At 44.9% G+C, this 18,444-nt stretch overlaps 1 protein-coding gene across 1 annotated transcript in view; it reads left to right on the top strand.

Moving 5' to 3' along the window:
- PSKH1 (protein serine kinase H1) overlaps positions 1-17,174 on the top strand; it is a 185,912-nt gene extending 168,738 nt beyond the window's left edge. The window contains exon 3 of the mRNA XM_078670144.1: positions 94-17,174. Coding sequence (XP_078526270.1) covers positions 94-411 — 318 coding nt within the window. The 3' untranslated portion in view covers positions 412-17,174. The remainder of the gene's footprint in view (positions 1-93) is intronic.
- Positions 17,175-18,444: the final 1,270 nt, after the last annotated feature.

Genomic DNA, 18,444 nt, shown 5'->3' with positions numbered 1-18,444 from the left:
AATGATGTCATCTGTATTTGGGTTTGTTTATGGTGATGTTTTTGTAAGTAACACGGTCTAATTGTTTATCACTTTGTTTTTTCTCTTTCTTAGCCCTGGCCTAGCGTCTCGAACCTTGCCAAGGATTTCATTGACCGACTGCTCACAGTGGACCCTGGGGAGCGGATGTCAGCTAGCCATGCCCTAAAGCATCCCTGGGTAGTCAGCATGGCTGCCTCCTCATCCATGAAGAACTTGCACCGCTCCATCTCACAGAACCTTCTGAAGCGGGCTTCCTCCCGATGCCAAAGCACTAAATCTGCCCAGTCCACGCGCTCCAGCCGTTCCACCAAATCGAACAAGTCGCGGCGGGTGCGTGAACGAGAACTGCGTGAGCTCAACTTGCGGTACCAACAACAGTATAACGGTTGAGATCAGAGTAAAGGAGACCATTAGTGATATGTTCATGTGTGTGCTTCCTCATGCTTGCCTAGGTGCATCTACACCATGAATCACTGTGCTGGTGTCAGAGGAGGCACCAGTAGTTCTTTCCTGCTGTCATGGATCAAAATGTCCTTAATTGGAAAAGTGGTTACCTGTGGCTGTAGATGAAAGGAAGAAGGTGGGGCCTATATCATGGAACTTCTCTCGTCATTGTGATGAATGCCTCGGGCTGCCGCAATACATGAAAAGTGGCATAGATCTGCTTTTGTGGCTGCTTCGTGGTTTTCAAATATTTAACCTGCTCACCTTTTATTCACTCTCTGATTAACTTGTCCAGACCAAAATAGAGCATGCACTCCTCATTTCAGTGATGGCAGAGAAATGAAGGCCTTATTTCTGCATCACTACCCCTGACCTCCATTTCTGTATTTTATTTGCTCAACCACATTTATCCAGTGATTTCTGTCAGAAAACCATTGAAAATATGCACCGCCATCCCTTGGACATTTTGCATATGTACAAGCTGTGACCTGTGTTGCCCTCTAGCATCAGTTCCTACCAGGTATAAGTTAAGTGATATCAAGCATCACCTTGTAGACTTGAGTTATACAACAAAATTAGACAATGTCTTCTATGGAAACTTTTTTTAGTATGGGTTCCCACATAATATACGTGTCAAAACATCAGTGGCAACTATAGAAGAAAGTGTTTTTGTTTTTTGTTCGTTTTTTTTTTAAGTCGCTAATGCCATGGCATTGAGTAGATACTGTGATACAGGCATATATCTTGAGGGAAACTGCAATGAATTAGATGTACCTACAAGACATTTATCACAAAAGAATTCCGGAACATACCTTTTAGGTCACACAAGTTTGACTTAAGGAATGTAAAATCTGTATTTTTTACATGTAATTCTAGCAACGTGTGGGATTCACTTCTACTTTCAACTCCGCATTTAGCATGGCCATGCTGATGCCGGAATATCTGGATAACCATAGTAGATGAATTTACATGGAATATGTCTGATTTGATTTAATTAAGCTAATTTACTAAGTGGTTATCCTTAAAATCTGCAGTGGGTCCAGCTTTTATGGGTGTATGTTGGAGAACTCTGCCTTCGGGCATCATTTAGAGTCTGTTTGGCCTTGTCCACCCTCAGTATCTAAAAGCTCTTGCATGACCACCTTGCCTGGCATGGGTAGGCAAGTGGTATCCCATGCCCCATTGAAACCTGGGATGTGCCTGCCACTGTTCAATTACGTCACAGGCTACCTACTTATGCTGTTGAGGCCACCTTCACGACCTCAGCTCTTCAGGGTGACTTTCATGTGTGCGCTTCTCGAGTGCTTTCAATTAAAAGATAGAAGTGCAGGCACTCTCTCTTTAGAGTCCCTGTTTGCTCCTCAGAAGTACCGGTGCTCGCCAATTAAATGTATTACGGTAATGCTGAGAAGTGTGGGTACGCTCGTTTTCAAATTAAAGAAGTGCAGGTACTCAGTACCGGAGAGTGCCTGCCCACTTAAAAGCACTGCTCCAACCTAGAATTCACTCTCCTAACCGTGTACCTGGTGTTTCCACCTGAACAGGCGTTCGCTCGTCTAAGCGCCTCCACTAACCTGTGAAGTAGCATTTGTGGAGCTGCCGTGCGCCCGCCTGTCGGTGGCCAGTTCAAACGTGCACGCGCACTACCATCTCCTTTAAGCAGTTTGTATCTCTGGTGCCAGTTTGCAACCCCGCCGAGGCGGTGTCCGGCGCTCATTTCATGCAGGAAGTAATACAAACGGACTTAGGGTGTGAAGGGAGCCGGCGAGCAGATGTGTATTTATTTGCGCATCGCCATGCAGCTCGCGCCGGGGCCGGCCGCCCAGGCGCAGGTGTTGATTGGCGCCGCGTGACGCAGCCTCGCTTCCAGCTCGTCCCTGTCCGGCGCGAGGGAAGTGATCGACAGTCTGATGCAATCGTTAAACAGTCATTTCCTCCCACCTGGCCGTTGTAGGACCAGTGTGGTGAGGCAGGGAGTGTATCGACTTGCGCAGGGAAGCGCTTAAGCAGCCTTCAGGCGGATTTGCGGAGATGGGGTGAGTGAGGAGCGGAGTTCGCCCCCACCAACGCTCAGATAGCGGCCAGAAGCAGCCTCGCGCATGCCAGCCTGCAGGCAGCCACTATTTATGACGTGATAATGACCGTTCACCCACCCCTTTGTCCTTTTCCTCCCATGACTTCCTTGTCAACAGACCGGCTCGTGCACTAGTGGGACGTGCAGAGGTCGATGCAATAAGCCCCGTGCTCTGTTGCTGCAGTCGACGCAGCAGTAACTCAGGATAATGGGAGGAATCTTGCAATACCCTTCTCAGTGCCACTTAAACAATGCAGAAGAAACCCGGAGGGACAGGCATGCATAGTTGGAGAATGGCTGCTCTCGATACAGAGGCACTTTGGAGCAACACTGGCCTGCTTGCCCTGTATCAAATGCTCATTTGTCCCAACTTCCCTCACTACTCATTCTATTTAGTAGGCCTAATCTCACGAAGGACCACCCTAATCCAAATGCTCTGCAGCCTTTGCTTAATCCTACAAATTTGTGATTCCGCAGGCGTAATCCCTTTTTACTGTTGACATTCGGAGCTATGCAAAGATGTATCGTTTCCAGATTCTGATATCACAGTACATCAAAGATGGGTACACTGGCATTTATGAATTATGTAGCACAAGCCGACTTTGCTTCCTTTCCTCTCTGTTGCTTCATTCTTTTAACCATTTTTTGTGCCTTTTTGAAGAGTGTGGTGCACAGGGTTGAGGGATCTTCAGTTGAAACCTGCCCCCTTCACCTGATCCGGGTATGGTTACTACATTCCCCAGGGGAAACCTGCATATGTGGTATTGCTGGACTCCTCGCACTTGGGGCAACATTGCCTTGGTTAGTATTTTGGGATTTATGTATGTCCATTTGAGAAATGCTACAAAATATTTCCATTTAACAACAGATATGGTTTTGATACCTGCAGAATATGCCGTCTTTCCACATATACTCATGCTGTAGGTTTGGCCTTTGATAGCGTCTTTCAGCGTAGACTTTAGGGTCTTAATTTCCCTATGATAGAGTTGTCTTTGAAAGTTAGGACTGGGGTTGATATGCTTTATCAGCGTGCCACCACCTAGTTCTCTGGCCACTGATGAGCACAGCTGTGGCCCAAGAGTTGGAATCCCTTATAAGTTGGCACAGGTATCTGCGTGAACATGTTGTATTTTCTGGCACTGTCATTTAGAAACGGTTAAAACGCTAGGCCCAGGATGGACATTGGGTGTCATTTTAGACCCGGGTTTTGACTGTGCATGTGTCACAGACTGTTAGCTACACTATACAAAGACTAGTTTTAAGATCCGCCCCTTTCAACTTCTGTCTTTGTGTGACCCACCTCTTTCAGCCATTGGCTTTTAACCTAATCAAGCACATCCTGGTTCAGTCCAATGGAGCATTCATCGCTCCCCTAACATTAGTTTATTTGGGTGTATCTTGTCACATTGTCTTGAGTGCCTCTGTTAAACTGTGTGAGGGACTACTTTACAATAGCCCTCTGTGTCCACTCTTACTGGCTCTCTCCCTTGTCTTGTTCTAGTGCGCTAATGCATCCAATGTTACTACTTTAGCCCAGATCATTTGACTGTCAATGCTTATTTCCTAGGATATGACTGCCGTATCTTAGAACATAGAATAGTTTCTGCTGTTCTCCCTTTGTTTGCACTCTTCTTAGAACGCAGTTCTCACAATACATTTTTAACACACTTACCCATCCGCAATCTCTGCAGTGGAAGTTTGGGGCTTTCTCTTTGCAATTTCCTTGATAATTTTCTCCACGAAAAAAAAAATATATTTTTTTATGTGGAGAAATCCCTTCCCTTGCACTCCTACCACATATCAGGTTGTGCCCTTGTCTTTCTCACCCTGGGAAGCGATTTAAATCTGCTCTTCGCAGATATAACGTTCCAGCATGGGAAAGGACCTCAAAAAGTTTTGTGAATGCCTATAAAGGTATGGTTTGTCGGTGTTCACCAACTTGTTATAGACATTCATGCTTGAAAGCCTGTTTTGCCATCCCTGGTTGGAGATTCGTTCCAGCAATCAGCAAAACTGGTTAGTTGGCCACAAGAATATATCTCATATGTGGGTGGGATAACCCCTAACTTTGGGAATCCCGACCGGGGCATAACTTCCACATACATGTTTTTTTGCAGAAGTTCTACATGTGAGTGCAAAAGCAATGTGAATCAGGTCTTTAGTGAGGGAAATGATAGCGCAATAACCAGAGTCAAGTATTGCCTTAAAGAACGGCTTGTCTTTGTAGCAGTCCGACTTCACTGCATTTACTCCATGTGAATATTTTGACTCCAGTGCCTGAAAACCAATTTGCAGCTGTGAACGCCAGTGCAGTGCCTCGGAGCGCGTGCATATGCAGACTCGCGCATTAGTGCAGTTAATGACTGCGGCTGTGCACTGCGGCAGCCCATACGGCAGCAGCAGCACCCCTGCTGTCACAAAGCAGAAGTGCTCAGACGCTGCCACGCAGTAACGTTACACACTGCTCTGCTGAGGAAGTCCCTGACCAGCATTGTGCGCTAGCAGTCCATGGCCACTACTGAGCACCAGTGCTCACAAGCAGACAAGGCGCAGCTCTCCTTGGCCACTACTGAGCACCAGTGCTCATAAGCAGACAAGGCGCAGCTCTCCATGGCCACTACTGAGCACCAGTGCTCATAAGCAGACAAGGCGCAGCTCTCCATGGCCACTACTGAGCACCAGTGCTCATAAGCAGTTATGGTGCAGCTCTCTGTGACTACTACTGAGCACCAGTTCTCATAAGCAGACAAGGCTCAGCTCGCCATGGCTACTACTGGGCACCAGTGGTCACAAGCAGTTATGGCGCAGCTCTCTGTGACCACTACTGAGCACCAGTGCTCACAAGCAGCTATCCTGCAGCTCTCTGTGACTACTACTGAGCACCAGTTCTCATAAGCAGACAAGGCGCAGCTCTCCATGGCCACTACTGAGCCCCAGTGCTCATAAGCAGTTATGGTGCAGCTCTCTGTGACTACTACTGAGCACCAGTTCTCATAAGCAGACAAGGCTCAGCTCTCCATGGCTACTACTGGGCACCAGTGGTCACAAGCAGTTATGGCGCAGCTCTCGTGACCACTACTGAGCACCAGTGCTCACAAGCAGCTATGCTGCAGCTCTCCATGGCCACTACTGAGCACCAGTGTTCACAAGCGAACAAGCCGCAGCTCTCCATGGCCACAATTGAGCACCAGTGCTCACAAGCAGACAAGGCACAGCTGTCCATGGCCACTACTGAGCACCAGTGCTCACAAGCAGTTATGGCACAGCTCTCCATCGCCACTACTGAGCACCAGTACTCCCAAGCAGACATTGCGCAGCTTTCCATGGCCACTACTGAGCACTAGTGCTCACAAGCAGAGAAGGCGTAATTGACCACGGCCACTGCTGAGCACCACTGCTCACAAGCAGTTCTGGTACAGCCGTCCACGGCCACTATTGAGCACCAGTGCTCACAAGCAGTTATAGTGCAGCTCTCCATGGCCACTACTGAGCACCAGTGCTCACAAGCAGATATGGCGCAGCTCTCCATGGCCACTACTGAGCACTAGTGCTCACAAGCAAACAAGACATAACTGTCTATGGCCACTGCTTTACAGCAGTGGTCCCAAGCAGTTATGGCGCAGCCGTCCACGGCCACTACTGAGCACCAGTGCTCACAAGCAGTTATAGCGCAGCTCTCCATAGCCACTACGGAGCACCAGTAATCGCAAGCAGACATGGCGCAGCTCTCCATGGCCACTACTGAGCACTAGTGCTCACAAGCAGACAAGGCGTAATTGACCACGGCCACTGCTGAGCACCACTGCTCACAAGCAGTTCTGGTACAGCCGTCCACGGCCACTATTGAGCACCAGTGCTCACAAGCAGTTATAGTGCAGCTCTCCATGGCCACTACTGAGCACCAGTGCTCACAAGCAGTTATAGCGCAGCTCTCCATAGCCACTACGGAGCACCAGTAATCGCAAGCAGACATGGCGCAGCTCTCCATGGCCACTACTGAGCACTAGTGCTCACAAGCAGACAAGGCGTAACTGTCCACAGCCACTGCTGAGCACCACTGCTCAGAAGCAGTTCTGGCGCAGCTCTCCATGTCCACTACTGAGCACCAGTACTCACAAGCACACATGGCGCAGATCTCCGTGGCCACTACTGAGCACCAGTACTCACAAGCAGAGAAGGCGTAATTGACCACGGCCACTGCTGAGCACCACTGCTCACAAGCAGTTCTGGTGCAGCTCTCCATGGCCACTACTGAGCACCAGTGCTCACAAGCAGTTATGGCGCAGAAGTCCATAGCCACTACTGAACACCAGTACTCGCAAGCAGACATGACGCGGCTCTCCATGTTCACTACTGAGCACCAGTGCTCACAAGCAGTTATGGTGCAGAAGTCCATGCCCACTGCTGAGCACCAGTGCTCACAAGCAGACGAGGCGCAGCCGTCCGTGGCCACCACTGAGCACCAGTGCTCACAAGCCTAATGGCATGGCGCAGCAGTACATGCTGTCCGTTATTGAACAGGTGAGCAGAAACAGTCACTTAAGAGTTCTGCACTCCCTGTCACTCAGCAGCAGCTTTAGCAGGAAGCCCCTTCAGTGTTCGCAGAGGCACGGACTGAGTGCCCGGGCTCATCTTTGTTCACTGGCAGTCACTTAGCAACTCTGCACTAGGGGTCACTAGCAGACTCTGCAGGACGCACAGCCCGGCAACCTGCGAACTTGCACGGCTTCTTCAACAGTTTGAAAAGCTGACACCCCGTCGGAGGGCACTGCAGAACGCGCACCTTCGTGGCTTCCGGCCTCCCACCCAGCTGGAAACTCCCACCCCCTTCTCCCAGCTAATGGTCGTTGAGCGCGTTTGGACGAAGGAATTAAGCAGTGCTTTCTTCACAGGTAATTGAGTTTTCGAAGGTGCTGGGGAGGAAAAGTGCCTTTGAGACGTCACATCTGACGGACTCATCTAGCCCATGTTTGAGATTGAAGGAGTCTGGAAAGCAGTTTCATGCGTTGGCGGGAACTCTATTCTTATGTGTTCTGAGTCACAGCTTTAAAATCAATAGACGTGAAGGGGGTGGGGGGAGGCTAAGGTACAAGAACTGTGAAGCTCTTCACACGTGTCATTGCGCATCAAGAGGCCCACCTTGGTTTTTGGGGGGGGGGGGAGGCTGAGTCTGCCTGTGGGCTCTAGTCTCTCGAATATTCATTAGAAACCGAGGAAAGCCAGGCTACGGGCCATCCTTCAGAGCTTATACCCCGTCCTTCTTTGCCTCTCTGGCCCTAGGCTGAACACATTAGCTCTAACTGCTTCCCGGCCTCAGTTTTTTACTTCTTGTGCCTGGCGGAGATGTCGGGTTCTTAAGATGCTGCGGTGCTCAGTCTCCTTCCACTGACTTTGCCTTTTCTATAATTAATGCTGTTCATTTTAGCTGTTGGACTGAACTATCATTCTTGTAGATGGAGAAGCCTCACACGGCCGGGAAAACTCCTCTTAACAAAGGAAACCATATCATGGGAGCTGTTTTAAAAAAAATGTTACTTAAATAACCATATTTACATTTTCTCAATTGCTTTTTTTTATGCTTTGAGCAGAGACTTCTCCAATCACCCATGGGCAAGAAATTGGTGACATCTTATAAGTAGCTCTTCATTCCTTTCCTGTCACCACCCTTTTATTCCGCCTTCTTCTGTCACCCCTTTTTACCCCGCCCCACACACACACACACACACACAGCGGGGGCTATTTAGAATACCCAGGGAGGGTTCTAAATCGGCGCAATTACCTTTTCTTTTATCAGCCAGTCCTTGTGAGACATGACTGTGCTCAATCTCTCCTAGAATAAGAAGATGGCAGCTTCCAACCAGAACATCAGCAGGGGACTGTTCCAAAGGGTCAGGTTGCAGCAGTATATCAGCCTCCTTTCCTTCGGGTTCTTAATATTGCCTCATCAGAACCACAAAACCCATTCGCTCCCACATATGTGGCTTAAATACCCCAGAGTGAATGTTATTTGAAGCACTTGAATTGTGGACCACAGAACTGTGGCGCCCTGGAGCTGACATAGGTTCCAAATCAGGTGCATCTTCCATCATTCAAACTACAAACCCTGGAGCCATGGATCTAGCACAGGTTCTCATGGGTGCATCCTACACCACTCAAACTACAAAATGGCAGAGCCTTGATTCTGGCATTGGTTTCGTGTCTGGTGCATTTGCAATCATTCAACTATGAAACTGTGGAGCTCTGGATCTGGCACAAGTACTCGGAAACATCTTTCAAACTATGAAACAGTGTAGTCGTGCCTCTTTCATAAGTCCATATCAGTTGCATTGTGCACCGAAATATGAAGCAGTGGAGCCATGATCTAACACAGGTATACGAATGGCCTATTCCTCCAATCATGCTAAAAGACAGCGGCTTCATGAATCTGTCACAGTTCTGCTGACATGTTTTTTTCCTACCAATTCACCCTAAAAAACAAAACTGGACATTTTTACCTTGATTTATTCGCTTTTCCCCTAAAAGTAGGCACATTCACAAAACAGAATGATTTTGCAGATTCCTTTCCAGGATGCGTATTTACTCTTTACACATCTCCATCTTTGCACTACATTGCCTGTGGTTTAAGTCTGACAATAGTAGAGTGCATGTAATATCAGCTAGTTTATTGGTATTTGGATACAAAGTACTATAGGGACCACTTGTATTCATTTCAGTCTAAGTTGGCATCTTGCCTTCCCAAAAAACTGCTTATTTAAGTTTCCCAACTTATTTTCAAGTATTGACAAATTTTTTGGTGATTGCTGTAAACGTTGAGGAAAGCGTGCCTAATCTACCTGCTGCTTCTCATTAGGAACAAATTTAATTTAACACCTGTTGCCAGGATACACAGCATTTATCAGCGCTTTTAGAGTTACAATTTATGACTTTTATCACATGCGGGACTACATGGATCAAGCAAGCCATAATCCTCCCAAATCTGCGATGGGAATCCATTTTTTCCATCGGCCTGCACCAAGGCACACATGATGTGGTTATCGGCCATTTAGTGTTTAATTTGATCGATGCGATTGGGAAATGCTTGAATTTCCTGGTCCTGCTCCACCCCGACCAGCGAGATGTTCACAGTATACTACTGAATACATCAGGCCTGAGAATTTAGATAATAAATTGAATATTAGAGTTGATAGAACCTCCAAGGCCTCTAATGCCATTAAAGACCTCTGCAGATAGCATCTGTGTTGCACATGAACTTTGGATTTGAAACCTATGACAAGCTTGGGTATGGTCATTTTTACCACCGTCATTACTTTCGTGCACAGGAAGCTGTTCTAACCTGACCTCCTTAAGGAGCCCCTACATTTTTCAATCTGTCCTCCATAGTTAAAATTAGTAATATAATTTTCTACCTTTTTCGATTTAAAGTTGACGCATGTCCTTCTGAAGGCCTTGATGGATGACTGCAGCACTCTGGCACCACTGCCAGTGTAGGCGTTTGGTGCCACTCACAAGCTAAGCATGGTTTGGTATATACAACGGAGTGTTGTACTACATTGGGTGTTGGGAGGATCTGCAATCGTGTACATCACGGGGTTGTAGAAACTTGTTAGCACTCATTGGTTTTTAATTGGACTTTAACTTTTCACATCCCTAATTCGAGATTGTGATTTTCCCAGACTTGCACTACATTTTGGTCCTGTGCTGAAAATGTGCTCCGAGTCCTCCTTTCTTCATAGAACATTGGAAGTACCCCGCATTCTCTGATTAAAATGCTACATTAAGACCATTAAGTTACTAATGAAAGCAGTAACATTTGATACTCTGTTGTAATCGTTTGTAGGAGAGTATAGCTAGCTGCTTGAAGGTACTGCTCCAGAGTGGTTGTAAGTAAGCAGATTGTAGACATATGTTGGCAGTGATAGTATTTGGTAGAACAAGATATGTATATAGTAGATTGACCAAACCGTGTTATCGAATTTAAAGCTACAGAGGACCATGTTCAAATAATGGCTGCAGTCCGGTGTTCCCAAGCTGTGAAGGTGGGCGTGGGGGACCCTGGAAGGACAAATGTACTATGTTAACTCCAGTCCTGGAATATTTGGGTAATGAACAATTTCCACTCAAATATTCCCGAAGGCTTATGTACTATTCTAACTCCAGTCCTGAAATATTTGGGGGCATTTTAATTTCCCCAACGATTTTCAGGAAGGGTTGAAAAGTAGCAATTTAAAATGGGAGAAAGCGCTGCTTGAGGGCGCAGCTCAAGGCAAATAAACTAGGAATACCTCCTCTGGTTAGTATGAAACATTTCGCAACCTAATGGTGACCTCCAGTGGCCGACTGGAATACTGCATATGGTCTGTTACTAAAAGGGAGAATGAAACAAAATGTAAATTAAGTAAAGATCGCTTTTTAGTCCCTTGTACCACTATAACCACTTTCTTTGCGAAAAATCGGTACTAATTGTGAGATTTATAAAAATAAATATATATGATTAATATTGGAATACCACGTCCACAAGCTAGAGATACATTGCCAAATTAGCCTTTAGGATCAGGCGTTGTCAAGGCCTCGACGTAGCATCTATCCGCCCTCGGCAGTTCAGCTTTGAGCACGTGACTGAAGTGCTGCGCTGATTTACGAAATACGAACACAAGCCTTTTGTCCAGACACTTAATTGCCTCTTCTTATTCCAAGTTTCAACTTCTTCAGTATGTGCATCCCGTTAGTGAACTAAAATTACACTCAATTAAGAGATGACTCAAAATCCATACGTTACGAAATAAAAGTTATTTATAAACTCTGCAGATACATTATTCTACCCTGTGACCGTGCTATTGCTCAACTTGTAGTGGGAGCATACAGCCTTGGCAGTTAAACGGTTGAACTCAGTGTATTTTCGGGTCTTCAGGCTCTAAAAGAAACAAAATGCACCCCTTATTTCAGGTAACATTGTATTATTCTATATTCTGGCCCACTCTTGTTCCCAAACGTGGAGTGCTCTGTCACACACAGATGGCACTGCAAATCGCTGACAGAAGTTACCTGCAAGTATCATTTTGCAAAAGCCCTCTTCGCCAGCATAAGCATACACCACAAGCACACACTCTCAAAGTCCCTTTTATTCATTGTAATCCGAAAAAGGGAAAAGATCCATTCCCCTCTCTTCTGCCCATGTTGATGAAATAACTTTCAAAAGTAGACGACTTCTCCGCACAGATGTTTCTTCCATTGTCTCTTATTTGCTTGATGCTCAGCCAGGAGACTGACACGCTAAGCATATGCCTAAACACGCCAAGTGGTGGCTAACCATGGCTCCTTTAGACCATCTTCAGGTCTTCTAGTTAACGACACATTAGTGTAAGTTGATCTTTTTTCCTCTTAGTTGGCAGGTAGCCTCATTTATTGGGGAGGCTGTCTCATCACCGGTTCAGGGGGTTTCATTAATGCCCCCCCCCTTCCAGTGGTCCTTTAGATCAAAATCGCTCCTTGGTGCTCAGACATCCTGGTGACTCCAGCTTACCCATGTAAATTTTTTCTTGGATATGAAACTCCTCCATCAGAGCACTGCTCTCCAGGTTCCTTCTGGTAGGGGTCGAACATCCTTCTTTATGACTTTGTGCCCAGGGCTTTAAGTGGGCCGGGTCTTGCTGGAGCTTAGCAGGCTTCACACTATGTTGAGCACAGATTTTAAATGTATGTGTTTTTTAAGCAATGCCCTTATTTATATCGTCCACGCCTCTTTGAGAGACACCCCCACCCAGTTTTTTCATCCCACTTAAAGCCCTGATCACCCGGTCTTTTAGCATTTCCTCTAAAAAAAAATGGAAGTCCACGACTAGTTTAGTAGTGCAGAAGCAGAATCAGGTTCCTGTAAACAGCTGCAAAATCTATGTGGAAACTATAGACGCAGAGAAGGGACAGACCAAGGGAAATATTCCACCTAAACAAGGCCATCAAATAACACTTTAGTCTATGAACCTCGTGCTCCACCACAGCATGAAGAGTGATTTGATCCCTTGTCTTCTGCCCTAGAAGCTGCTTTCTTATAAAGGCGAAGAGACATGCTTTTTTCGCTCTATTACGTGTGATATTGTGCTGCAGGCCCTCTGTATCTCAGGCCATGCATCTTGTTTCTTCAGGACTAGGTGGTTTTTCCACCATACCAGTCATTTGACCGAAGTGTTGTGAGAATTCCTGCAGAGGAGATTTATCTGAAGTAGATTTATCTCCTGGTCTTCTTTCTGTGCCCTCAAGGTTCCTCTGCTGAGTAAGGTCGGCATAACACCGAAATCCTAGATGGGCCAAAGGAGTTCGAGACTTCTGATCAGATCTTTGCTTCACTTGGTGGTGGTGACATAAAGCAGCCCCCAGACTGATTATTGCTAAAGTGCCTAACCTCCTGCATCAGATGTTACTCATTACAAGGAATGTCTCTTCCATCGAATGTGGATTTATTAATTCAATACGTTCTCTTACAACAATTGATCTGCCTGTTTACTATTGGTGTAAACCACCATTCATCTTTACTAGTGATGAATTTGGTGAGGGTGTGCCCCAAGTGGCAAAATAGCTGTGGCTGTGTGCCAGTGTTTCTTTAGTCCCTGATCTACAGGATTTTGATTTGAACAGCCCGAGAAGGAGTTTCTGGCTACAAACTAGTTGGCAGGATACCTCCAAGTGTTGATAATAGGAGAAAGGTTATGGACTAAGAATAAGAGTGAGTATGAAAGTAACACTCTTTGCACTGCTATTAAAAATTGAAAAGTTGACACTGACATATACAGACAGGTTGGGATGTGAACGCAATACTCTTCCACACTACCCTTTACAGTGTCTTAACCCTGTTCTGTCTCCATTACATGATCTGTTTGACCTTGGACCAGGCATAACTTTTTTTGCAGACACAAGAGGCCTTTCCTCGTGAACATTAATTCCTCTAATTGCTTCTAGTAGCTTGAGTTTCAGCTCGGAAAAGTCCCCAACCCCATGAAGTTTGAACTTAGGAGTGCACTGTGTTTGATCATTTGTCTATTTGGGCTGCACCCTTAAAGTCATCTGCGTGGCCACGGGGATGGGGGTGGGGGTTTGTTGTTAAACGGGACACTTAACTTTTTGTTTCAATGAGCCATTATGGGCAAAGCAACTACTGTTTAAGAGAACCTTGGTCACCCAATACATTCAATTTAATGTTCACTCATGAGGTAGCTTCTCGTTTTAGGCTGAGCCTCATTTAGTTTTTAAGGCTATTTGTTCCTTGATGTGTGCCTTCAAGGAAAAAAAGAGGTGTATGTTTCTCACTTCTGATATAAACACAGCGTTTAAAAACATCTTCAAAATTCCTATGGTGCTTGTGAAATTTTTTGTTTAATATTTCAGTGCTTGTGGCATTTTTTGTTGGACATTTCAGTCTGAGGATTAGGACAGATTTTCCGGGTAAAGACGAAAGTGACACTGTGTCCTAACAATGGAGATGTTTCATTGGAAAGGATTACTAGTACCTTGCAAGGTGGTTTAAAAAAAAAAGTTATGATGTCTTTTGTGATTGCACCGTTTTTCAATTACACACACATCTAGCATGTATCCAAACGTGCACAATGCAATTGTGCTATTTATTGTTCTAGTTGAGATAGGAGGAGTTATGACTTGTGAAAGGCGAAGTCTCAGTGGGCCATGCTGCCTCTCCACTCCCATCTGCATATATGGTTTATGGCATGTTGCATGTGCAGTAATGCTAAACAAGGTAGGAAGACTGAGGACACAATCTTATTGCGTAGGCCCATAATGGGAGCAGTGAAAATCCCCCAGTATGATCCGGAAGAAGCACCTGTACTGTAGTAATAACATGACTTTGGGTATACACGTTAAAACAAAATTGCAGAAAAGCAGCACTGTAAAAGTAAACTTTGAATATGGACCGATGCTTCCAGTACATCAGGTTTCAGTAGTTTACTAGATCCAAGTGTTTGTGATATTTACTTGCAAGTACGACTACACCTTACGTAAGAATGGAATTTGTCAATAGGTGGCAACAGGTAACTAGCATGTACTAGTTTCAGAGACTGCTTACTATAAGAAAATACAAAATAAATACTGGTCAGCCTAACAGGCACGTTTGCGATCTGCGGCAATTGGGGACACAGGCTAAATACCCTCAGATCTTCCAGCGGTGTGTTTCGAAGAGGTGAGCTAACGGTAGCAGTCAGCGCGCTCCTTATGTCCCTGTTCCCTTCTCGCAGGCATCCAGTCAAAGACCAGTCACTTGAGCTTTCTCTGTCCTGGTTCTCTCTTTCTGTAAATTTTGATCTTTGATGTCATATGTAGCCTTTATGATGATCATACACACTTATTTACAGTGTTCGGCACACTTTGTGCTTTCAGACCTTGTTCGATCCCAATTTTGTGTTTCAGACCCACTTTGGATCATGCAGCAGTTTCTGGAATGTGTGTGCTTTGGAACCATTTCCATTCTAGACTGGTAGCCTAACCCTTGCAAAAGGTCAAGCAACTTCTTTGTACAAACAATTGGTAGAGCATTGAGTGTTGTAATGGTGCCTCACCTGATAGCCCTTGAAACGTAGTACCAGAGTGCCTTCAGTACTTGTCTTTTCTGGGCTGTTGATGCTTTCTATGGGTAACAGTCGGTCAGTTCTCCTGAGTATTCAAGTTTCCACAGTCTGTCCTAGAGTCCCCTCACCTTTTCCCTTTCCCTTCATGGATGATGATCACAATCCTCTTCAGCTATTCGTGCAGCACATAATCATTTGGAGAAATCTGATTTCCAAATGGATTAAATGTAATCCCAGACCACAGTTCATGTATGGTGCACACTCACGGAATCCAGTGGTTTCAAAAACTCTAGGATCAGCCAGAGAACCTATGCAGCAGTGCAGCTGCCGCTGGTTTGCTTTACAGGTGGTGGGATACAGCATCACAAGTGTTTCCTATTCCCATGGAGAGAAATTTAATAGATTTACAAACCTATTTCAGAAATCCAAATCTTATGGCTAACAGCCTCCTGACAGTTATTGTTCATCCCCGTTCATTTTTTTACTTTGTAAGGGTTTTGGTTTTTATTCAAAAAACTTTTCTTGACTTAAAATGAAGTAAAAACTGTCTTAACCTAAGGAAAATGGCATGATTCTTAACGTTTTTTAGTGGTTTGAGACCGTTCTAATATCTGACAGAAAGGTTTGTAAATCAGGCCTTAGTGTCAAGGCTTAATATAATGTTAAGGCTATCTTAAGCAACGGGCAATCCTTCATAAATCAATAGTGCAGAGCACCTTCTCTTTTGTGATGACCGAGAAGTAAGAAGCAAACGAGACTCATGAAATATTTGAGTTTAGGCACGTCATCAAGTTCTCTTCATGCCACTCTCTGCACTTCAGAAATAGATTGCTTGTGTAGTTGACTCTTGTTAGCTTGGGCACGGACACTTGAGAAGAACTAGAGTTTTACTTCACAGCTAAAAATAGATTGCAGATGGCATTGATGCTTTTATGGGCCTGTAACATTATCAGACTGGTCAGGTAACTTTGATTATCCTGCGAATGGTATAGAGTACTGTAGTAATCGGCTTCTTATGTAATGCATCTCCCTGGCCCTGGTTCTCTGCCTGATGCTCTAGTTATCTGATGTCATTTGGAATGTTATGGATGTTTGTACTTGAAGGGGGAGCTGTTGGAGAAGATGGGCTGAGCAGCCAGGAGGCTGCTCCTGGTGGGGCTTATATTAAGGCTTACATTGGAATTTACTGAGCTGTAACTTAAGGAATAAACTTCAACTACAAGAGCTGTCTACTGGACTTCATTTATTTCTACAAGTACCTTTTGTCCTTCGCAGTGCGGTTTGTTGAAACAGCCTATAGGGAGTTAGGCCTTCCCTGTTGGTTAGGACTGCTGGTCCTCTATAGTGGTCACTTGGGAGGTGGCTGTGCCCTTTCTTTCCATTTGAGAGTCAGTGTGCCAGTGCAGCCTATGAATCTCTGTCTTGTATTTGTCCCTTGAAGTGTTTCTTACAATCTCAACTGTATCAGCCAGCATACTGGCATATTTTCTCTTGCGCCCACTCCCTGCGAAAAAATCTGAAGAGCAAAAAACATGCTTGCAGTGAAGTGGCAAACCCAGGTCAATAATGAAGTACATTTAAAAATCAGTGGCAGCCACCAATGTGAATTGCGCATCCACAAGGCAGTATGCGCACAGTGATAATGGCGCAGAGTTGGTCAATGCTTATTGGCAAACCGTCCCTCGTGCCCACAAAGGACTTGCACTTATATCGCCTCGTAATGTTTTAAGGGTCTAACAAATTCAGTTCTGTACAGTCATTTCTTTTATTATGTATTGTTTCATGCAGAAGTCCTTTCCTTACACGCACAGTGGAATTGTGTGTGCCTTTGGACATAATGTACATAATGGCCTTAAAATATGAAGATAATTTTGTTTTATGAAAAGAATCCATAGCTGTGATTTTCATTTTTCTACTCAGATCACTGTTATTTTTACTGCAGAATATTTTGTAGACAATATTTTGATAACGCAATAAAATGTATGAATTAGTTTGTATAGAATTATTTATTTTATGTATCCACGTTTGTAAATGTATCTTATGTATTCATTAAAGGAGTTGTGAACTGGTTACTGGCTGATGTGTAGTGCTTGATAAAAACAAATGCCCCCACTGATCTCAGAGACACCTATGGCACACAGCTTCACAGCCCAAGGAATATTGTGTCACAATGCACATTGTAATATGTTGGCCTATTTATTGATGGACATGCTTTCCTTAATGGGTACTAGAATCATCGAGTTCATATTTAAACAGAAATGTATATATCGTCCTTGGTGTTTGGACTCTATTTTTCGTGGTAGCAATGTAGGATATTTCAAATTTTTGAGTTTATTTCTACAAATCTCTCATCCAAATATGACCTACGTTTTAGCATACTGCCAAGGCCAGGGATCTAAGACTGTTCAGGACTGTGGAGGTCTGGAGAGGACCGTGTTGGACACTGCCCCCCCTGCAGATTATTCCGCAGCCTTTCAAGTATTTTTGTTTTGCTTAGTTAGAATGATTTGTAGAGCACTCGATCTCCCGAGGGTCTCTCGGAGCTGGTGATCAGGTAGAAAACAGACTGGAAAGTGAAATATGACTATTCATGGGCCTTGTAGAAGTTGGTTTTGAGTTCGACAAAGGATCTTATTGTCACTGATGGAGCGTTCCAGAAAGTATGGGCAAGTGCAGGAATCAGAGCAACATCCAGGTCAATTTTGTATGAAATTTAGGAACTAAGAACAGGAGTTCAGTAGAACAGAGAGGCCTATTAGAGTATCTAGCCAGAGGGGAGGCAATGAAGCCAGAATGGAAACTGTCAAGGGAACTGTACAAACTGTATAAGATTGTTAAGAAAGAAATCCTTGACTGAAGAGGCAGCCAGTGTAGGGAGTTTGAGAATGGAACGTGATCGACTAAAACGAGGAGCATGAAAAACCCAAAGAGCTGCCTGATTTCTGAATGAGTTACACAATAATGGGGTTAAAGCTAGAAGCGTCACTAGGACCTGGGTGAAATGCGGTACAATAAGGAGGGTGGTCCCAGTGGTAATGCAATATTATATGGACATCAACATCCTCTGATGAATCAATTATAACAAATTTTTAAGCATATTGTCAATATTTAATCACATGGAACATATAATGCCTCATGTTCAAACATAGTACATTTATCACACGTATTTATGCACAGGTCCCCCAGAAAGGGAAAGGGAAAGGGAGGAATAGGTGCATCAATGTGCAAACGTGAGGGTGAGTGATGGAGGGAGGGCAGTGAATGGTGTGTACATCAAAAACGCATAAAAAGGCCTAACCAGCCTTAACTAAGGCTAAATTATTTACAAGAATGTCAAAA

Source organism: Lissotriton helveticus, chromosome 12 (genome assembly GCF_964261635.1).
Source record: "Lissotriton helveticus chromosome 12, aLisHel1.1, whole genome shotgun sequence".
NCBI lineage: Eukaryota > Metazoa > Chordata > Amphibia > Caudata > Salamandridae > Lissotriton > Lissotriton helveticus.
Note: the sequence above shows the minus strand (reverse complement) of the source record. Positions and strands in the feature narration are given on the sequence as shown.